Source organism: Phalacrocorax aristotelis, chromosome 7, assembly GCF_949628215.1.
Source record: "Phalacrocorax aristotelis chromosome 7, bGulAri2.1, whole genome shotgun sequence".
Lineage (NCBI taxonomy): Eukaryota > Metazoa > Chordata > Aves > Suliformes > Phalacrocoracidae > Phalacrocorax > Phalacrocorax aristotelis.
In genome coordinates, this window is record NC_134282.1 from 52,079,375 (window position 1) to 52,102,307 (window position 22,933).

At 40.9% G+C, this 22,933-nt stretch overlaps 2 protein-coding genes across 3 annotated transcripts in view; one reads left to right on the forward strand and one right to left on the reverse strand.

The window, feature by feature from the left end:
• Positions 1-22,933, reverse strand: part of SPG21 (SPG21 abhydrolase domain containing, maspardin) — a 57,448-nt gene that overhangs the window by 12,409 nt on the left and 22,106 nt on the right. The window lies entirely within an intron of this gene.
• CLPX (caseinolytic mitochondrial matrix peptidase chaperone subunit X) lies at positions 1,716-22,828 on the forward strand. Of its 2 annotated transcripts, XM_075100699.1 has the most exons (14): positions 1,719-1,937; positions 5,986-6,146; positions 7,640-7,757; positions 12,701-12,855; positions 13,706-13,865; positions 15,083-15,124; positions 16,259-16,435; positions 17,296-17,460; positions 17,787-17,875; positions 18,370-18,534; positions 19,205-19,504; positions 19,992-20,084; positions 20,339-20,445; positions 21,575-22,828. In XM_075100699.1, the coding sequence occupies exons 1-14, from the start codon at positions 1,868-1,870 to the stop codon at positions 21,663-21,665; spliced, it is 1,893 nt and encodes a 630-aa protein (XP_074956800.1). In that variant the 5' UTR covers positions 1,719-1,867; the 3' UTR covers positions 21,666-22,828. The 2 variants fall into 2 exon arrangements, with proteins under 2 accessions (XP_074956801.1, XP_074956800.1); XM_075100700.1 differs by lacking the exon at positions 15,083-15,124 and having other exon boundaries at positions 1,716-1,937.

Below are 22,933 nucleotides of genomic sequence, written 5' to 3' on the forward strand. Positions count from 1 at the left end.
GAAATAGAGCCGTTCCGGCACCATCACTACCGAGGCAGATGCCACGTGCCCCACGGCGGGGCGGTGATTGGTCGGTGGGCTGCGAGGGGAGGCAGCCGCGGCCGCCATTAGCGCCCCTCAGGCGGGAGCGTATGAGGGACTGGTGGTTGTTGCTTTCTCGTTGCTCGGCCGTTTCTTCACAGAATTGGATTTTAATTTAGAAAAGAAAGGCACGGCCGTTCTCTGGGGGTGCTGTCTTCCGCTCTCTGCCGCCGCTCCGCTTGGCGTAGGCGTCACTGTAACCTGCCACCGCCATCCAGTGGGAGAGCGCGTCATTTTTTTGGTATATGTGAGAAATCCCGAGTGATTTCAGTGAAAGCACCGGTGAGTGAAACGGTGTAGTTCAAGTTGGGTTCATGCTTTTAATATAGTAGGTTTTATTCAGCTCCCTTGATCCGGGTGTTGTGCAGCACTTGCTTGTCTAATCCAAAACCTGGATCTTTTAAACAGCTGTGTCCATTCAAACAGTTTGTTTTAAATAAGCTATATTTAAGGCTATGGTAAAAACGGCGTACAGAAGGTAAGTTAGAGGGTGTAATAGTGCTGCCTGACTTTCATGTATACACATTCGCAGGTAAAGCTCTAGCTGAAAAAATTGTTCATTCCGATAGTTTTTCATAAGTAGCATTTTACGGGTTGGTTTTCAGCACACGGTGCTTGAGGGGAGGCTCAGAGCGGCGAGCTGAGCTCCCACCCCTTGCCGTGAGCCGTCTGGATGCACCGTGGGCTAGGTCACAAACCTGTGTTCGCGCTTCTATCAACGCACGTTGGCGTCTCCCTGAGCCTAACCTGCTGTTCCTGCCGGACTCCCTCAAAAAGCTCCTGAAAGTAAACGCAGCGGTGGATTTAATGCAGATTAAAATCAGATTGGTAGCTGTCTGGCTGTAGTTGGTGGTGTTAAACCTGTATTGTACAAGGGTTAAAATCCATCCAGATCTTTGCGGAAATTAAAAACTCCACGCCATATCGCTGCCGCACGCAGCCGAGCGGCATGGTGCGTGTAACCCGCCGTCGGTGTGGTCCGACAGCGTTTGCCGTAGGGCAGTTTGGGTTAATTGAGGAGAGTGGCAGGGTGTGTTCCTGTCTCTGAGTCACTCCTCTAAATACCAGCTGGGATTAATTACCTTCATTTAATCATGAGAGGTCTTTTCCAACCTTAGTGATTCTATGAACTAGGAGTTGAAGGTGAGTTGAAAGAGACTGATAGACACCTGTAAGTTGTAGGTGTGTTCCCCATGAGATACATCTAAATAATACATTTAATTAGACAATATGTATATTTATGCATAATGTTCCCTGCCTGAGGATCACCTGGTGAGGCAAGGCGTTGTTTCTCTCCCAAAGCTGCTTCATCTTGCTTAAAAGTTTTCAGCTGCTGTTTTGGTTTGATTTTTCACAAAAGGCGTGCTTAAAAGTTATTTCTGGTGTCGAAGGGAACTAAATTTCTCCTGTGGTATTTAGGAAGCAGAACTGAAAGGCGGGAATGGCCTGGGAGAATGTGCGAGGCTCAGCGAGGCCCTGAGGAGCCGCCGCCGCCTCTCGGACTACATTTCCCACGATGCAACGCGGCGCCCCGCCGGCCGCTGCTCGCCCCCGGGACTACATCTCCCATGAGACCCCGCGCGGCCGGCGGGGCTACGGCGGGCGAGGCGCCCGGCGCGCTGCCCGCTGGGAGCGGTAGTCCGCGGGGCGTGCGCCGTGACGGCGGGCAGCGGCGGCGCGCTGCCGCCAGTGAGGCGGCGCCAGGGGTGTTTACGGGGCGGGTGGGGCGCGTAGCACCGCCGCCAGCGAGGCCTAGTCGGCGGCGGGCTGGGCCCGCGGCCGCACCATGTCCGCCTGCCACAGCTGCGCCGCCGCCGCCCGCCTGCTGGGCTCCACGCTGCCCTCCGCTCGCAGAGGTAACCGCCGTCCTCCCCTCGCCGCCGCCCGGCCTGGCGCCGCTCGCCGGCGGGGCCGGGCCCTCCGCCCCGCGGCCCTTCCCTTCCGCCCGCCGCCGCCTCAGAGGGACACCCCCCACCCCCTCCCCCCGGCCGCTCGTCCCCCCCCCCGGCCGCCGCGGGGCTGTCACCGGTCCGTGCCCCGCCGGTGGTTCCCAGGAGCGGGCCCCGGCCTACCGCCGGAGCAGGGAGGGGAGCCCGGCGCCCCGGGGAGCTCCGTGCTGCGGCGCCGCGATAAGGGCTTCGCTTTGGCAACGGCTGGCTGCCTCGGCTTTTCTTTCCTTTTTTTTTTTTTTTTCTTCCCCTTTAATCTTTTGCTACTGTCACCCTGGGTGGTGTGAGGGGGCGGCGGGTGGCGTGTAGGATTAAGGGGCAGTATTACACGGGAAAAAATTCTGGAAAATGAACACGCACAGGAGTATCTTTTGTGAAATGTAATAGGAGAATAGATTTGACTTCACCGAGAGCGATTTTCAGTAGCAGTTGTCCAGTGTGTGTTACCCTGCAGTACTAGTAAATGAGCTTGATTAGCTGACTGATTAAAACTGTGGGGTTTTTTTCAGCCTAAACTTGAAATAGTTCTCAAAAACGCTTGGGCTCGGTTATCAAAAATTCATTATTTCCAATGCAGTAGAAAGGTGAGGTTCTGCAAACCACTTACTGGCAGTTGAAGCAGAGGGAGGTTGTTACTTCTTTTACTACTTTTGTCCTTTTCAACATGTTTTTGCGGGTAGTGAGAGCTGACGTACCATGCGCTGCTTTTAGTGAAAGGCAGACTACCTCCAAACTGCTGAAAGTCTCTACTGCTGCCGTGTTTGCAACAAGGTTTTGAGTGAGCGTACCCTCAGTAGTAGCCTGACGAGTCAGAGATAATTTATTGCCTTCAAGATATGAGTTAACTCATTGCAGTTGACTTTGAATTTACATGTCTGGTGTCACCTGTGCTCAGAGGTTTAAACGAGTACTTTCAGCTCCAGCCTGTCTGGTCTCATGTAAACTAATTGAAACAATAAAATTTAAAGCAAGGAACATTCTAAATTAACTTCAGAATTATGTATTTTTAAAATTTGGGTGGGTTTTTTTTGTCAGAACTAAGATTTAGAAGGGATATGGAAAAGAACGTGAGACTAAACCACAGATAAAGAGTAATAAGTTTGTTTATGCATCAGCTTTCCATGAAAGTTCTGTAGGTAAACAAAACAACTTATTTTGGTGCATTTTTGTTGTTGTGACAGATTGTCTTCTGCCAGGTGCTTTGCTCTTGCTGATTAGTACGAACTTGAGAGTATTCAGAGTGCATGGATCAGTCTAGTCGGTCAAGTGTTGCGTGGGATAAAGGAGACTTGTCTTTTGTCACAGCTTTCCTGGCACTTTGGGCAATAGATTCTTCCAAGATATTTGAAGCTTGGCCCAAAAGTCAGTATTTCTTTCCTCAAGGATTAATTAAAGGCTAATAAGGTGTAAAGGAGCCTCCCGTTATTTCTTAATGCACTAAGCTGAACACCCTGGATAGATGCCATTGCTGCTACAAACATTCTTACGTTATGTACATGTCCTTTAAATTTACCCTTTCAAAAAGCACCCAAGCCCTGATTGCCAGTTGTGAGTGAGCAAATACTGCTGTGCCAGCCAGCTGTTGTATATTTGAATGTTTATCAGTATCTGAATCATTCACTGAAAGTTGCCGGGAATTGGACTGGAATGTTGGTATCTCCTGAAAATCTGACTCTGGGCTTATTTATGCAAGAAAGTAGTTACGATAACTTTCCTACTGCTTTATTCTTTGATTGTACAATGATGCATTGTCAAAAAAGTATCACTCAGACCTCATGATAAGCACAGGGACAAGATTTTTTCTGTTTAGCCACAGCTGATGTAGCAGTAATATGAATATTTTTTCTCTTTCCTCACTGGTTTGGCCTGTCTACACCATTTAGAGTTTGGCTTGTGTAGCAGGGTGGGTTTAATGTTCCCAACAGGCTGACCAGCTAAAACTTTTGTAAGAGTGAATTTAATAGCCACAAAAGCATTATGGCATGTGTGTAATGCTGCTGGCGAGCCTGGATCTGCTGCCAGTGTCTCGTCAAATGCTGGAGGTGAAGGCCCACAGCTGCAGTGTTTCTGCATCACTAGATGGGCACAGTGGGTAACGTGGCACTTACCAACTTGGCACTGACACTGCGTACGGTTTCATAGTTCATCCAGTACAGTTTTCAGTGCGTTTTCGGTGTCACACGGGTGCTTTGAATTAAAATCGGTGATCTTTAGTCCACATGTAGTGCTTAGTGGTAAAATGTTTGAGTTCTGTATTAGTGCTTCATCCTTTCTCCATGGGCCAAATCTCCCTGTATTGCAGGAGAATTGTGCGACTTCAGGGTTTTGTTCAGGGGGGGCGGGTGGTTTGGCTTTTTATTTTATTAAGGGGTCTTATCAGTTCCCTTTAGAAGTGGAAAAACAAATCTCAGTAGAGGAATGATCTATGAGGAATAAGTCCCCAAGACAGGGAATTAACGCAGACCAGTTCTTGCATTGTAAACACTCACCACAGCTTATTCTCTACTGACAAATGCGCTTGGCACGCGTAGTCTTCAGAGTTCTCTGCAGGTTCAGTTGAGAGAATGCAACTGCTTGTGAAAGGGAGCGGGTATTTTTAAGGTTACTGTGATATTTTCATAGTTTATCCTGTGTAATCTAAAGCAGCTCGCTGTGTTGCAGTGGCACTCAGGAGAGGAATTTAAAATTGGAAAGCACAAAATTAATAAAACAACTTCAGATCTTGTCTTGGTCTCATCATTGTGTTGGTTGTGACTTTGCAGAGGCCTGTGAGAGTTTTCCTGGTATATTTAGGCTTGTCCATAATGCTTTTCTTTATTTTTCTGTTTCCCTGTTATGGTAGCAAAGTGAATTTTCTTAAATATCCTCTTTCAACTAAGATTCCAGCTGTTAGTTTTCAGTGTTACCTCTTCCAGAGCAAATGAACTGTATTCCTCCTGCCATTCTTACTGTTTTTATTCTCTTCTTAGAAGAGTTTTTGGAGTTTTCTATAGGACCCCCTCATCTCTCTAACATTAAAACTGTCTATTACCAGAAAGTTTTTAATTGTTGGTGTTGCTATATATCTCTTCTGTTGGTAAGTCACAGATCTCTTATCAAAACCAGGGAGTAAGTGTGAAATTTGCCACTTTAAATGAGAAAGAGATATGAGATACGGGTTCCAGGCTCTTGCCTGTGATGAGAGATGTTGAAATCATAAGCATGAGAGATGTTGAAATCGCAAGCATGACCTATGTTGGTTCACATCATGCCTAGCCATGAAATGTAATCCTGCCCGCTGTTGCAAGAGGAGGAGAAGGCTGTTTAGTTTCTCACTAGGTTTTTTTTTCATGTTGGCAATGAGCTATTTCAACAAGTTAAGATGACACTGTATTTACTTGTGCCTGTCTGTCAGCACGTGCCAGATATGATGCTACCTTTCAGTTTTCCTCAGGACAACTTTTTTTGTCCAGCAGTACCTCAAATTTCTGGAAACTCATTTCTAGTAGAGTTACCAAGTGAAAGCCAAATCCAGACGTGCAGTCTCTGAGTCCGAGATGTTTCTTTGGTAATTTTTGCATAATAAGGAGACACTTCAAAGGTCTCTCTTCAGGGGTTGAATTATTTCACAACAAGTGCTGGATGTCGATTGTATTTATCACGCTGAGGATCGGTTCCGTAACTGGGGTGTTCCCTGTTCCGTGAAACAATGGGACTCTCACAATTGTCTGATGTTAGAGAATATAGAATTACTTCTGGGTCATTTCTGGACAATCCAGGCAGCTTTTAGTGAGGTGAACCTCAGGTGGTGAAGAGAATTTATTTTGGATAACTGAAATTTGGATGCTCAGAGTTGAGTTCTGCTGCTGAAACCTTTGAGCTCCATTTAATATAAATAAATTCTGGGGTTTGGTGGCATCAGGATTAGAACTAGAGTATTTTTAATGTTTAATTTTCACGCTTTTTCATTTTTTAGGTATTACTTGTGGTCGTACACGAATCCCTGTTTTAGGAAAACTTGGGACTTTTGAAACTTGTTCCCTGAGACGAATTCCTCTTAGAAACTTTTCAGAAACACCAGCGTATTTTGCTTCAAAGGATGGTGCAAGCAAGGATGGTTCTGGAGATGGAAGCAAGGTAATCTCCACATGTTAGGTTTTTCAATGGTTTATATAAAATGTTTCTTAAATATTTTAGTACATCTTTTTCCTTACTTAAAATCTTCCCTGAAATCATTGCTAACTCTTGACACTTCTGATCCTTCAAATTGCCACAACTAAGAGTGAATTAAAAATAAATTGTATTGGGAATTTGTTAGGAGAAAAACCTTTTAAACATCCCATAATGCGTTTCCCAGTTCTATAAGTTGCTTTGCCTAGGGTAAAGGGACACTTGAAAACTTTGTAGGACGTTATAAATCCACATCAGGTTTCTGGATCTCAGGAAGGAGTAGTAATCAGAACTATTCTCCTTCAAAAGCCTGCTACTCCCAGGTAGGCCTTTTAAAGTAAGTACATTTTAAAATGTTTTTCTTTTCAGCACTGATTTGGTAGTTGTATTAAGCAAGACAAATTTGTGAGGAGACTAGCTTCATTCTTGTTAGTAAACTCTAATCTATTTTCATCCTAGTCTTTCTCTATAATTATAGTTAATAAACAGCTTCTTCAGATAAATGATTACCTGAGAATAAAAGTCTCTTTAGTCAGCAAATAAGATTTTGAGAGTTCACAGGCAATAACTTTGCCTTGTTATGGCATGTTGTGACATCTGAGGAACTGTCCAGATGACACAAGTGTGTTCTGAAGGTTCAGCTTAAACGTTTTAAAAAAATAAAGATGATACAAAATTCTAATAGTCTTTATTTCTTGAGAAGGGTTGCGAGGAGAAATGTGTAGGCAGGCAAGGTTTAAAAAAATGGGGAACTGCCTTATGAAAGGGAAGAGAGATCTTTGCTGTTCCTTGAAATAGCTTTTATTGTTAATCAAAGTATAAAGGCATAGAATGGGTACAAATTTAAAAAATGTTAACCTTGGAGACCACTAAGCAGGGTGACACGGAGGAAAATAAGTAGGTCTCTGTCAGGGAACTCTGCCTTAGAAGCAAGAAATATTTCCAACCAATTTCTGAGGTGCTTGTTTTATAGGCCATATCTGCCCTACAGCCATCTGCCAGCATAGCTACATCTGTCAAGGACGTGAGAAGAGGTGTGGCTTCAGAAACCCTTAGAATCAACACAGTTGGGATAATGAAATTACTTTCTCTATAAGTATGATCTGTTTTATTCTCTGGGGTTAGAATAAATTACATAGAAATATACTACTAAAACATTCTTGACATAGTTTAGCTTGTTATTGTTCTAGTGCCAGTCAAGCAGTTCTAATGTAGGTGCGGGATGCCTCTTCCATGGGCATTCAAAACTGGCAGGCCTGGGAAACGTGGCTGTGTGTACTCTTCAAAATGTTTATATCCTGGTGTACTAAGTTTTCAAAGCCTTTAAAAAATCCTGATGATAGTTACTTTGTCATTCAGCTGTTGCAATATTCGCATTGCTGGATTCCATAAACACACTGCTGCATGCCTGATGTAACAGCTCCATTGCTTGGGGCTAATTGTCTGGAAATCTTTTTTAGAAGTCTGTCGGTGAGGGGGGTGGTAAAAAGTCAAGCGCTGGAAGCTCTGGGAAAGGAGGGAACCAGCTGCGCTGCCCGAAGTGTGGTGACTTGTGCACGCACGTGGAGACCTTCGTGTGTAAGTTTTAATGAATACTTCCTTTTTTAAATAGATGCAGATGTGACTTTATTTGTGATCTAACATAGCCCTGATAATGAAGTTATAGCCTACCTGATTACACAATGTCAAATTTTGTTGTGCTTAGTTTGGCCACGTTGGCTTAAGTGTGTATTGTCTCTGGATGTGTTTGTGTAATCTCTTGTGATGTGTGGTGGAGCAGAATATGGTAGCGGAATTCCGACCGCAACTGTGAATATGCAGTTTTAAAGTGGTTTGTTATGTGAAGCATAGCAAATACTGGTTTAACTACTGATATTTCTTTCTGTCTGTTATTTGTAAATATATACTTATATGTATGTATGTTTGTAATGTCTGTCCTTCATTTACTAAATAATAAAACTTCAGTCCTGCGTGTGCTATGACCAAAGTGCTTATCCAGCAGAGGAATTCGGATATGACAGATGGCTTACTAGAATGGTCTTCTACTGCGAAGCTGGATCTGTAATACATTCCAAATAGGAGGCTGGAAAGTCCAAATAGAAAACCCAAAATGTGTCAGATGCCTGGCGACCAGCAGCAATAGCTGCTTTTTTTGAAGTACACTCCAAATTAGCGCCAGTTATGCTTTAGGTTCTGTCAGACTTGAAGACATTTCTCCTTATTTCGGTGCTAATGAGACCAACCTAGAAAATAGTTGTCAGAAAGCAAATACCCAGTGTTAGTTGCTGGGGCCCAAGGAAGAGCTGTTGAGTCATAATCAGGCTTGTTGGACGAAGAAGCTTAAGACGAGGTCAGCATAAACTTTTTCAACCGTTGTTAATAATGAGGGGATGTGCTATTATTTGCTGCCACTTGTATAAAATACTATTTAATAAAGAGGATCAAACATCATGAATCACAAAACAATCCTATAATAACAGTGTATTTATTAGTTAGATAAAAGGATTGGTCCTTAGCTACTTCTTTTTTTTTCCCCAGAAATAGTAAGACCTTTTTTGTTTGAAAATATAGTCAACAAGGTTTTCTGAAAAATCTGGCACTAGTTGATGGAACTAGAAGTACAGTCTTGTGTAGTGTTCAATTTGTTGGCCTCTCCCTGGACTAGGTGTGGTTGAAAACAGTGGAAGGATTTTTAACCTCATTTACCTTCTCAGATGATTCATGAGTAGGCAGAGACATTTTGAAACTCTCTCACTTCACTAGTGTGTTTGTTCCCCTTGTTATAGGAGAGTGTGCTTTTATGTGGAAATACCATTCAGGCATTGCCCTGGAGTGGAAAAACCACTGTGTATCCCTGGAAAGCAGCAACAGACTTTAGTATATAGTCAGTGTTGCTAGGAACCTTTAAGTGTGTTTGAAAACTTTTTTGGGAAGAGGACTTGTTGATACTAACATCATGGGAGAAGACGTCTGGTATATGCAATTTTAAATTCACAAGTTGTGATGCCACGTGTGAGTTGCAGCATCAGAATGGCACAAGTGCTGTAAACAGGTTGGGGCTGCAACCCACTTTCTACTTGTAAAAACAGTGTTGCAGCTGGTCAGGTCTGTCAGAAGCTTGAAAATCAAAATGTGAGGAAGTCTGCATGTGAATTATTGAGTCTATCTACTTTTCTCATCCTTGCACGTTCTATTCTCGGGCTTTAGGGTTTTACAGCCTTTAAATGAACTCTGTTGGTAGTTCAAACTAAGCACAGTGTCACCAGATAATGGAGTAGAGCAGGCTTTTTTGTTCATCTTGAGAACAGCAGTCATCAGTTTTCTGTTAATTGGTAACTTAAAAATTAAACCACAGATTGTAATTGCTCTAATTTCTGAGAAATTTTTGTGAGTCATGGTTAAGTTTTCTCTGGACCTGTCTTTCTTGTTTATTCTGCTAATTTGAGCACACTGCTTCCTAGCCAAACTGTAGAATATAAAGCGGCTGGAAAACAGAAGAGCTAAGTTCTAATTAACTTAAAAACGATTTTACAAAAGAAAACAAAAACTAATAAGGAAAAAAAACCCTGTTCCATTCTGCCCAAGATGGATGGGTTGCAGGTTGTACTAAGCATAGTGTAACTTGATTTTTCAGATAGGCCTTTGATGTTGCTTAGTCAGGAAAAATAATGAATTTGCTCAATTCTGGTTTGAATTACCAAACTGCAGAGCCCTAAGTAGATATCTAAAGCCAAAAGAAAGTATGCAGTCAGCATTTGTATTAGGCTTTTCAGTCATTTTTGAGAGAAGTAGGGAAATGAAATACTGAATAAAAGCCACGCTTATTAGTAAATTAATTGCCATAAGTGGCAGTGTGACAGGCTGGTTGGACAGTGGAGTGAATTTGTAACAGGGCTTCGCTTTGTGTCCGTGAATCTTGCACAAGTATTTGCTTGGCAATGGTTTTCCAGTAATTAATAGTTAATGAAAAATATGATCCAAACCAGGACGAATTTTGCTTTGACACACTTTCTCCACAGTTCCTATATTGTGTTCGGTTGTGAGACTCTGAGCAGAGTTTTATGATCAGTGAAATAAGAGCTGAGCATCAGATGTAGAGTGAAATCCAATAGCTTTAAAGCTGATCGACACTTGAAGAAGCCTTAACTACCCATGGCTTTTACTGTCTCTACCTGATGCCATCAGGTTAGTGACCATCCTCCAAAGCAAGGCTTCCCCTGCTACTGTATGTACTTCATGGGCAAGCAGCTTCCCTGCTCTTCTTCCTGATATCTTTTTACCTTATAGCAGTTTAATAGTAGCCCATTATCTCAACGCTAGAAGCATTTTTAAGGTTAATCCTCCAATTGTTTTGGCTTCCTGCATGTACTGTGAAAACCTGGCGTTTTCTCTTTGGCAAGGTCAGCTTGTACGGACTTTAGAAATCTCGTTGCAAATCCAGCCTCCCTGGTAATGTTGCCAGTATCAAAACCAACACTTGGCTTGCGTTTTACCACACTAAATATTTGCAGACTTGCTAATGATGGTGAGGTAATTTGACATGAAGGTCCTTTGCTGTGCTTGTATATGTTTGCTAAAAGAACCTATGAAAACATGCCAGTATTTAAGAATAGCAAAGATGCTTGCAATTTTGAATGCTCAGTGTTAGGGAGATAGCAGTACTTAAACTTGATTTCCTTGCATTTCAGAGCAAACTTCTCAATTTTTTTTAATTGTGTTAAAACTCTCATTGACGCTTTGCTCCACATTGCTGTGTAGATGATAGAAACTGGCCAGTGTTACAGCTGTGTGTTGATAACCAATCTCCCCAAGGCACCCCATACATCACAGTTTCTCTGTAACCAGGGACCCTATCAGTCTTGCTGAAAATTAGGAAGATCTATAATAACCTTCCTCTGTGCTGCTTGGAGTAATTGATAAAAGTGTACTCTGCATGGTAGTTTTTTTTTCAGTGAATGATGTTTGAAAGGTGCACAATAGTATTCTTATAGCCTGCTCTTTATTTTCTATTTTTTAACCATTCCTGTGGATCTATAAAGGGGGCAAGTATTCTCGTGGCTATTCCATCCTAATAAAGCTGACTCTTAGCATTGCATAAGGAAGGACAACAGCCTAATGGCAGTGTAGACATTAAGAATATCAGAGGTGTTTTGAGTGAGCACTGGGAGAAAGTTTGGGTTTTTTTCCCTACAATATTGTGGCTAAATAATAGTTATCTAAGCAGGGTGGGTGCGTGCAAGTGGTTCTCCATTGCGTGCCCATCAGGCAGATAACAGTAATTTGGAATGTTGCCAGAAGGACGTTGCAGCTGTAATACAATTTTGGTTTTTGGAGTAGGGTTAATAAAGCTGTTATGGTCACGGTAGTATGTGCTACATCATTAAAATCTGCTGGTCTTACTTACACAGTCACAAGGTGTGTTTAATATTGAAAAAAAGAAACCCATTTCTCTTGCTGATGCCAGCTTTATGGAAGGCAGCAACAGGTGATAAATAAGCAGCTTGTTTATTGCTAGATGTTGTTAATAAAATCAGCTGCTACTATGGTGTTCAAGCAATTTTCTAAAAACTTTTGATGATTTCAGAAGATTTGACATTGAATTTTTTCCTGTGGTTGTTTTGCTACAGTTATTTTACTTTTAATTTATTACAGTACTAATATTTAAGTCAGCCATGTTGCATGTTATTTGCGTTTAATAGCATAGTGATATGGTCAGAAAAGATCTATTTTGAATTACAGATTTATTCTCTGCTGTCTATTTTTAATTTCAATTTTGCTTTTCCAAATAAAAAAAAATAGTGCAAGTTCTAGTTTGCAGGCTTTTGAAATCAGTCTTTGGAGATAACATGATTTCTTGAGACCTGGTCCACAAATTCAGTGGTAGGAGGGTTTGGCTTTTGGAATTTGAAATAAATTTGTTCTATTCTTGACAGTAAAAATAAATAAGCAATAGATCTTTCAAAACATCAGAGTCCTGATTGGCTGTTGCATACCACAGCTGCCTCTTGTTGGGATGAGCCCTTTGGGTGACTCGAGCGTGCTCCATGGTGTTCCACAGCCAGTGGGATGCAGAGAGCGGGAGCTGCCACAGCTGTCCTCTCCTGAGCCTGCTGCATGCTGTCTTTGATATTGTAGAATGCTTCCCCATGCTTTAGTCTGTCCCTAACCACATTTTCTTTTTTTTTTTTTTGCATGCTAGTTTGAAAGTTAGGAACAATTCCTGCTTAGTTAGATGCCCTCATTAATAAGTACAAAGTAGATTTTTGCTTTTTAATCCCTTGTTTGGTTGCTGCTGTGTTGTGACTTTTTGGTCAAATTGCATTCCCTCTGTGTCAGATTTCATAGTCCAATAATGGCTTATAAAGCTTCTAAGGCGAATGAAGGGGAAGTGTTGTGTAAACACAGAGGTGGCTGCACTGTCTTGCAGGTGCTTGTCCTGTCTATGACAGACTCAGGCTGTTGAATGGATGCTGTCTAAGCTGTTTCTCTTACCGTTTTGTTTTACTTTTTCTTTTCTGCAGCTTCCACCCGTTTTGTGAAGTGTGAAAAGTGTCACCATTTTTTTGTTGTACTGTCAGAGGCAGACACAAAAAAGAGCATCATTAAAGAGCCCGAGTCAGCAGCAGAAGCTGTGAAATTGGCATTCCAGCAGAAGCCACCACCTCCACCAAAAAAGGTATGGTTGTTAATTTCACCCCAGTGTTTCCTTGTATTACAGTGTGGTGAAATGCTTTGCTTCTTAATCTGTGTCAGGTGTGTGACGGTCTGCTGTGACAGAGCCACAAACAAGAAAGACGATTAGCTCAAGATTAAACCTTTGAGAGCTGTGTGACCCAACAGAGCACTGATAAAGGGAACAAGTAGATCCAATAAAAGTAGTTGGGCTTGTTTTCCTCTGGCTTCATCTTGTGACTGAATTCCAGTACCTTCATTTTCTCCATATAGCCCTGAGACTAACCTCAACCTTCACCAACCCTGGTATCTTTTGTTTCCTGCTATGGCCTCGTATTCAGCACCCTAATGTTAGCAGCTTCTCTCAGTAGTTGCTGAACCTTTTATTTGGCCTGTTCCTGGTTGAGGACCACGGCTGATTAGCTTTTGGCAGTGACCCATCCTAAATCATTTGGTTTCCCTCTCCCAAATAGCAAGGGAGCTTGTTGTGTTTCTCAGTTCCTAGTGGACTGTAATGATTTCTGAAGCTGCATGCGGCTCCTGGGTAGACCTCTCTTGTAAAACACTAAATATTCTTGAAATTTCTGCTCCTCTTACAAATCTGGGTGAAAACAACAATGGGTTTAAATATTAGTAGGGGAAAACTGACTGACACAATGTGATTGTGTAAGTGCTATGTTTTTAAGTAAACTTATCAACAGAAATATAGGTTTTATTTTAGATGTTGGGCTTCTGTTTCTCAGTTCTGTGATGGTTGGTTTAGACCAAAGTTCATCTTTGGCACAATGTTCTATTTTTTTATTTTCTGCTGCAAGGTGATCTAGAAGTGTTACTAAGATTGAGTTATTTTTCAGATTTATAACTACCTCGACAAATATGTTGTTGGTCAGTGTTTTGCCAAGAAGGTGCTTTCAGTTGCTGTGTACAATCATTACAAAAGAATCTACAATAATATCCCAGCTAACCTGAGACAGCAAGCAGAAGTTGAAAAGCAGACTTCTTTAACACCAAGAGGTTTGTATGATGTTTGGTATTTTTCTGGTCAAATAAAACTTATCACTTCAGGGCCCTAACTTTAGAAACCCGAGAGAGGTTTTACCTTGACGCTAGGTGTTCTGTAACTGAAATGATCTAAATGAATTTCTATTAAATTTAATTTCCACTGCATGTGAACTTCTGTGATTTATTTAAACAGTAATCCAGAAGGTTTATGATGGCGTCGGTATTGCTTACCGTATTACATGGTGAGCATTTTTTACTGACGCATGTTATCGGGTGTTTTCCTTTAATTTGTAAAGTGAGCCTCCTAAACTTTTCTTTCTGATCTCATTTACTGCCTAACGGTAAATCTGCTGCTTAATCTGCAAGCAACAATGCAGATCATGAAGACAGTATTTTGCGTAGGTAATGCGGCGAATGGCTCGCCTTCTAACCTCGCTTGCTGCTCTTGGCAGCATCTCTTGGTCACCGTAGTATTGTCCCATATCTGGCAGGTGTAGATGGAGTTACTCTTGGCAGTACTTTTGCTACTAAGTAAGTGTGTAGCTATGTTGATCTAATTTATTTTTAGAAATAGGATTAAGTTACTGTCCCTGATTCAAAGTGTACCTTGATTTTTTTTTTTTTATTTTTTAAAGGCATTTTACTCTGTCTTGCAACAGAAAGTATGCTAAGCTCAGAAATCTCCCTTGGTTTTTGAATTTATGTAAAGAAGTATTTTAACTGAGGGGGAAACATTAGTAGCACTGTTCTGGCAATGGCAGGAGAGCAGTTGTGTACCTGGCACAGAGGCATTCCTGACCCTCCGCAGAGAGATAAAATGGTGCACACCCGGAGGGACTGGCAGGGAATTTGTATATTGGAGAGTACTTTGAAATATGTGAAGTCCTACATTGTAACACTCGGATATAAATGTCAGAGTTTAAGGAAGCCTTTTCAAAACAAAGTTGTATTATAGTATTTTTTCCCCTTCTAGAATGATTTTAAAATGAAAATCAGAGGTAATAGATTGTTACTGTTTTAAGTAGCAGGAAGCTTGCTGTCACTTAAAGTATGCAAGTTGAGTTTTGGGTTAAATTTGACAGCAATGAACACTAATTCATGTGGGGATTTCTTGTTAGAAATACATTCATACACAGTGATGAGATGTATTCAGAAGAGGGCAAGAGGTGGAGAATTTATGATCTTTTATAAACTTATTTTTTTATTACTGTTTTCATCCTCTCTCTTAGAATTAGAAATCAGAAGACGGGAGGATGAGTACAGATTTACAAGTAAGTGAACTCTCTCCTCATGTCCTCCTCTGCAATATCTACTCTTCTGATGTTAATGTAGAATAGTCTTCAGTAACGGCTAGTCTGAAATGCCGGGTCAAATTCTGTTTGCTTTTCTTCTGCAAGTAAATTTCATGGATGGCATTGGGCATATTTTTAACAGAGGTGACTAGGATCTACTCTTTATCTAGTTCTAGGTGGAAAGCAAGTAAAATGTAAAGATACCTTTTATGAAGTTGGTTAAATAATTATCTGTCTTTGGAGTTGTCCTCAATAGAACAGGTAGCAATTGTTTTATTTTTAATTTAGAACTGAGGTGATTATGTTAATAATGCCACGCAAGATACAATGGGAGGTAGATAAGGGAAGGTAGGCAACTATTTTCTGCAGGGTATTTGTACCCCTAAAAGGCACTGTCACCTTGAACCTCAGAATGCCTTTTTTTAATCTGTGTGAGGGCAGTCATGTTTATTTTCAGTCCACGGGAACTGTCACTGGCTATTGAACTGCTTCCTTAGTCTAGCATAGATCAATTTGTGATCCCAGTTATACCTCTTTAGACCAGTTTTCTTAATCTTCAGTATTCTACCCTGCAAGCCTACTAGAACTAGTGCTCTGAAAAAAAAATCCATCTCAAGCTCCATATCCATGTGTAGAGACAAACTCTGTAACCCGGAACTAGGACAAGTCTTTAAGTCTTGAGAGTAGACCTGTGCATTGCTTTTGTAATTGTTATAACATGCCAGTTCTTGTACTTTCTCATCACAGAGATCAACAGTTTGGGTTTATTTCTTCTCATGTGTTAAAAAAAAAAAAGTTACCATTAAAAGGAGTCAATTTGTAAGGACTGAACATTTCTCTAGCCCTTGTTTTTAATGCAGAGGAATATTTTTTAGATAATCCACTGTATCATTGGAAATTTATGTATGCAAACACGCGCTTGTGCAAAAGTATGATTGGAATGGATGTTTTTGTAATTGCACCATATTTCTGTTGCGGTCCTGTCTCTAAACTTCTGCACAGAGAGAATTATAGGTTTGCAGAACAAAAAGGAACCACCAAGCTTTTATTGTGTATTTAAGGTAATGGCAGACCTTGTCAGTGCTCAAACAGTACCGCTATTGTTCTCTTCAGAACTACTGCAGATTGCTGGAATCAGTCCACACGGTAATGCTTTAGGAGCATCGATGCAGCAACAAATGAACCAGCAGATACCTCAGGAAAAACGGGGAGGAGAAGTACTAGATTCACCCAATGATGACATAAAACTTGAAAAAAGTAATATTTTGCTGCTTGGACCAACTGGATCAGGTATACAGCTGCGTGTTTTTATAGGTGTCAGATTTTTCTTAGAATTGATTGTTAATGAGTGATTTACCTCTTTTGTGACTACTCCAGTTTGGTGTATAAAAAGCTAAACTGTGGATTCCAAACTGGCAATTTGTGCTTTCATGCCATGGTAACAAGCTGAGCTAAATGGCCTTGAAAAGGAAGGAGGTCCAGTCAGGTGGTTTTCTTTTTTTCCCTTTTTTTTATGCCTATATTTATTGACTGATTAAAAGATGGAACTTTCACTAAGCTGAAATAAAATGCATTTGAAGTTTCTGTGCTTTAGATGGCAAGTTGAGATGCTGTGGTTAGTGTTGTTTCACCTCTGGGACGGATCAGTTACAGGGGAGTTAAAAGAGAAGTTGTATTTGTGTGTTTGTGAGAAGTGGGACTGGTGGTGCTGAAGTGATAGCATTTTGCAGACTATTTGGGAGAACAGTCACTAAATAACACTTTAATTTTGCTTTTCTCCAACTTCAAAGGAGGAGCAATTGGACTTTGTGCTGCACCCAGAGTGTCTGCAAAGGGCTACTGGTTTATTTAATCTTTAATCTACGCAAGTACATGGATTTTGGTTGATATATCGTGTGATGTTTTATTTGTGATACTGTGTGCATTTCAAGCTGCATCAAATGCATAGTATTAGTCTAATTCAGGAATACAGCTTGCCCAATAAAAGGAAAAACCTGTGTATGAAAACTGGCTCCCTTGGAAAAGATATGAATATGCTGGCATAATTCAAAATGCCTAATGAGAGAATGATGATGCTATGGTAAATATTTGAGTTTGTGTGCTCTAGAGACATATATGGCAGACATAACATACAGTTTTTATGTTATTAGGTAAAACCTTGCTGGCTCAGACTCTAGCTAAATGCCTAGATGTACCTTTTGCTATCTGTGATTGTACCACCTTGACTCAAGCTGGCTATGTTGGGGAAGACATTGAATCTGTTATTGCAAAACTCCTGCAAGATGCCAACTACAATGTAGAAAAAGCTCAGCAAGGTAAACTTTTACAGTGCGTTTCCTGAAGTTTGTTCATAGGCTGCATTAATCTTGCCTAAGTGTTCCGAACGTTGAGACCACCAGTATTTCTGTAACTTATATTCCTGTTTCATGTACCTGAATTTTAATCCTTTAAATCAGAAATAATAAACCTGAAAAGAGCTCCAAACATATCTTGTAGTTCTTGTTCTTGTCCATAGTTGGACAAGTTTGCATACACTTACAATCTACAGGATGGCAGCTATCTTAAATTATTTTCTTCCCTGTAAGTTCTTGCTTCTCTGAAAAAGTGGAGTCTTCCTTAAATCCATTTTCTGCAACTACAGGAATTGTTTTTCTGGATGAAGTAGATAAGATTGGCAGCGTTCCCGGTATTCATCAGTTACGGGATGTCGGAGGAGAAGGTGTTCAACAAGTAAGTACTTCTGTAGAGTGATTTTTCCTTCATAAGTGATCAGCCCATCAAGTCTACATATCATCCTATCTTGTGTCAAATAGCATGGGAGCGTATGGAGTCATAGTTCTTTAATTCCTTAATTATTACCCTGTGAAACCCTCCTCTTCCCTTTTTACTTTCTTCATTTAAAAAAAAAAATCTCAGAAGCACCTCGAGACTGCTTCATAGAAACAATTCAATTGAAAAAACGTCTTCGCAGCATTCAGGTAGCAAGTTGCATAATGTAGGCAAGAATAGATAACATTTTCCATTTTGACCAAAGTCTTAAAGCAACTGGGATTGTCTCATATGGAAAATTGATTTGTTCAGACACTTACTGTTACCATAAAGGCATAAGGGGGGAGCAACAAATATAAGTACGTCTGTGAAAGTAAGCACAGTACGGTGTGCCACCTTCTATGATGCTACACAGCGGAATTTTATATTGCTTATTTTTCTTCTTTCCTTCTTAGGGCTTGTTAAAATTACTAGAAGGCACAATAGTAAATGTTCCAGAAAAAAATTCTCGTAAACTACGTGGAGAAACGGTGCAGGTTGACACCACAAACATCCTCTTTGTAGCTTCTGGTGCTTTTAATGGTCTTGACAGAATTATCAGCAGGAGGAAAAATGAAAAAGTGAGTGCATCAGGCTGTACCTGAACTGAAAAATTATCACTTTAATTACTGTTCACAGTTCTGACCCCTAAAGGTCTTGCTATATCTGTAAACCCTCTAAGTTTGTTTGTAGAGCAGTGGTTTTCCATCTGTTATGTGGGAACCTGAGGTCAAGCCTAAGAAAGGTAGCAAAGAATGAGCCTATTGTTGGTAGGCTTAGGTAGCTTGCAGTGGTCACTGCTTCCACAGAGACATTTTTAGCATGTGTAAATACGAAAAAAAATAGCGTGGGGGGGAGAGATTGAAAGCTGTTGGTAGACTTGCTGTCCCTGCTTCAGTGGTAAACTTATGTTGTTACTATGTCTTGCGGCTCTTAGAACCGATTCCCATACTTTGTTTTTAGGATTTATAATAGGATTTCTTTCAGTTGGAGTGTACCAAATCTCAAACTGAGGAAACCTTTGGATATCGGTAGAAAGAAGCTTTGCCTGTCAATACTCAGATAGTTTGAGCAAACACAGTCTGATTGTGTGCAGGGGGTCTAATTTTACTATAAGTAATTTTTTGAGCTCAAATTAATATGTAAGACACAATCAGTCACTCCAGATTTTTTTTAATGTGCATGGAAAGTAATTTAGGTACATAAAGAAAAGTATTGTAGTTCTGTAAGCATAACATGTTTGTTTTGCAGTATCTAGGATTTGGGACACCAGCTAATATGGGAAAAGGCAGAAGGGCTGCAGCAGCAGCTGATCTTGCTAATATAAGTGGAGAGTCTGATCCACATGAAGATATTGAAGAAAAGGATCGCTTGCTGCGTCATGTGGAAGCCAGAGATCTCATTGAGTTTGGCATGATTCCTGAGTTTGTGGGACGTTTGCCCGTTGTGGTTCCTCTGCACAGCCTAGATGAGAAGACTCTTGTACGGATTCTTACGGAGCCACGAAATGCTGTGGTTCCCCAATACCAGGCACTTTTCAGCATGGATAAGGTTTGAATTTTTATTTGGCGACTCTTCAATATTCTTGTTCATAAATACAGTGTTAAAAGCGATATAAAACATCAATCTGAAATTTTTCCCGAGCGGAAAAAAGTAAGCTAACTCATTAAAACCTGATGGGTTTAGATTGGATGACTGTCCTTGAGGGACAAGCAATCTGGAAACAGCTGAGCTGCTCTTCATGTTTACGTTCACGTGATCATCTGTGACCTTGCCTAACAGGCATCAAGAGCCACTTCCTGTACTGCAGAGGTACTTACAGTAGTTGCAGGTAAAGGGACATAGTCAGTACTGGTAATGTTAGTCAAAAACAAAGTGTAGACAATGCTTTATGTAGCATCAGTGTTAAATGTTCTGGTCTGTAACAAGTAAATTGCTACTGTTTGTTATTTTCAGTAACACTTGCGCTACTGAACTCAATACACTGTTGAGTTATAAATGGAATAAATAACTAAACTTACCATTTTTCTCTACATAGTGTGAATTAAATGTAACTGAAGATGCATTGAAGGCTATAGCCAGACTGGCCCTGGACAGAAAAACTGGTGCAAGAGGTCTTCGATCTATAATGGTGAGTACGTTAGCTCTCATGTTGAGTAAACGAAGCTACCTATGTTGGTGTGTACGGACCTGATCGTGACACCTTCCAGTCAAAACCTCGCTTAGTTCTGGGTCTTATATGGATACAATAAGGCTCTTTCTAAAACTGTGGGAATTCAGGGTTCTTCCAAGGAAACTCTCTAGCTCTGAAAATCACTTGCTGACCATATTACTGTGTAGAAGAGGGCACACAGAAATGTGTTTTTCCCCTCTCTTTTCTTGTAGGAAAAGCTGTTGCTGGAGCCCATGTTTGAAGTGCCCAATTCTGACATTGTATGCGTGGAAGTTGACAAAGATGTTGTAGAAGGCAAAAAAGAGCCAGGATACATTAGGTAAAACCATAACGGACGTGTCAGAACAGATGAGTAATACCACTAGACAGGTATTCTGGTGTTTGCTGTAGGAGGAAGTAGATAAACACAAAACCATGCACACAGCCTAAGAAGGATCCAATTCTCTGTACACTTTACACAGCTGAGTTAGTGCCTAGTCTGTCCTAGAGACTTTGGGTTTGTATTGCTTTAGTTTTTAAATTTCTATTTAAAAATAAACTTATATATGAAGCTACTTTAAGCCTTTTGTGTGTGTGTGTATACCTGTAGAAACAGAACTAAATTATAAGCATCATACGCTAACAGTAAAAATCAGAAGTTTAATTGTGACTGTACTGAAATTTCTGAAACAGAAGTTTTTCCTTCCTCCTTCTGCTTTTTACCACTGAGGTGGTTGGGGTTTTTTTTGTTTTCTTAAAGCAAGCTCCAGGCTGCAGCTGTTCTCTTCTCCATTGCTCTTGCAGCGGTGGAGAGGCACAAAGGGCACATGTACTGATTTGCTGAACTCTTCAAAGAATCAGTTTAATGTTGTAAAGATTGTACTGTGGTAATGACGTGGTGGGACGCTGAAAGCGCTGGACAAATCTGGATTTTAAAAAAACCTTAATTTTACTGAACAAAGGGTAGAGTTGGGAGGGGATGGGTCAGGCTAGAAACACAGGCCTGAAATTTAGGAACTCTGGCTTAGTTTCTACCTGTGACAATTTTTTTGGGGTACATGCTTTGAGGTCATCTGTGTCTGTGCCTGCAGCTTGGCTCAGCACACCTAGTGTCTCGAAGGGAATGACTGGAGTGGAAGGCGTTACCCTGACAGCAGTGGTTGCTTTGAGTGATTCTGTAGAGCACCAGCACCTGTGCTTGCTGAAAATTTAAAATTTACTAATTAAATCAAACGGCTTTACTGACAATGAAAAGCCAATGAAATCCATTAAGGAGACCGCATGCTGGTAGCGGTGCAAACCTGCTCAGCACTGCTGCCAGATCAGAAGGTTGTTTAGTGGATGGATGCATGTCAGTGCATTTGTCACTGGGGCGCTTTGCAGGTGGCACGTTTACCAGAAGCTATGGAAACTGTCTCCGTTCTTTTCCTCAATTTCTAAAGTATCTGATCAGTTCGTTTTAATTATAGGGCTCCCACTAAAGATTCATCTGAAGAAGAATATGACTCTGGTGTTGAGGAAGAAGGCTGGCCTCGACAAGCAGACGCTGCAAACCATTAAATACTGTCAGAATGCTCGCCCGCGTAAAGCGCGCATGGTTATTTCCTTACGATTGCCTCTGGCTTCACTCTGATACTAAAGGCATTGGATCCATCTCGGATATGAGGCGTGATGAGGAACTTTATTAGATAAATCCGATCGTGCGTTTTATTGCAACATCGCATTGATTTTTTGGATGGACATTGTGTGGACTTGGATGGCATAATGTTCACTTATGAATTGTATATTTCACTTGTTCAATTAAAATGTATAGCAAATATGGTAGCACCTGGATTGCTCTTTCCAGTTAAAATGGCAATGTGGGTGCTGCGGATAGTTAGATCTTACAATAATGTTACTCTACAAATGGGAAATCAAGACTAATTAGTAGAGGGTGAATAAACTCTTGGCTCCTCATACGACTCTCAGGGGGTTCCGTTGAGGTCAGTGTTAGGTTTCTGCTGGTGTTTGAAACCCGATGGGTGCTGGAGTGACTTGTTACATTAGTGGGGGAGGAAGCCCTTGCGGGGGGCGGGGGTGGGATTTTGGAAGAACTGGGACAGGCTTTGTGACACTGCTGGGAGATTTTGCTGAAATGTGGCACTAGTTTGTTACAGTAATTGGAAAAATATCAAATAATGCCCTTTCCTTCACCTCTCCGGTAAGAGTTTCAGTCACCTTGAATACTGGGAAAGAAGGTGAAGTGTCTGTAACTTGCTAATTTTTCCAGAAGGGTAAACAAGATTTCTAGGAAGCCGTAAGCCATCTGAATTTGGATGAGAAGGTGACATAAATTTTTAATAACTATTAATGTTCTAATATAATACATGTTGTTTAACGTATTGGAACTATCATGCATCAGTTTTTTGGTGCCAGGTACTTGCCCAAACCTATCTTATAATGTTAAGAAATGAAAGAAGTAAATGTATAATATTTTTGATGTAACCGGTAGCGATTGAGATGACACACTGCTTTTTAAGTTATATGCTCCAATGCTAGTATTGCATCTTGTGGAGTTGTCTTTGATTTTTTTTTTTTTTTTTTTAGCCTCACAGCAGAGCAGCCCTCCCTCTTCTGTTCTACGCCAAAAGAAATTCGATCCCTTAGGAAAGTCTTTGTAAAAACACTAAAGGGCCTGTATGTTTTTGATTTGTGTCAGGAATTAAAATCATTGCTTACACCTTCGTTTTGTCCTTCGGTGATATGTGGGCTTAAGTTTTACTTGACCCCCCCCCACACCTTTTGAAAATTTTAATTCAAGCTATTTAAATAAAACTTCCATCGTTCTT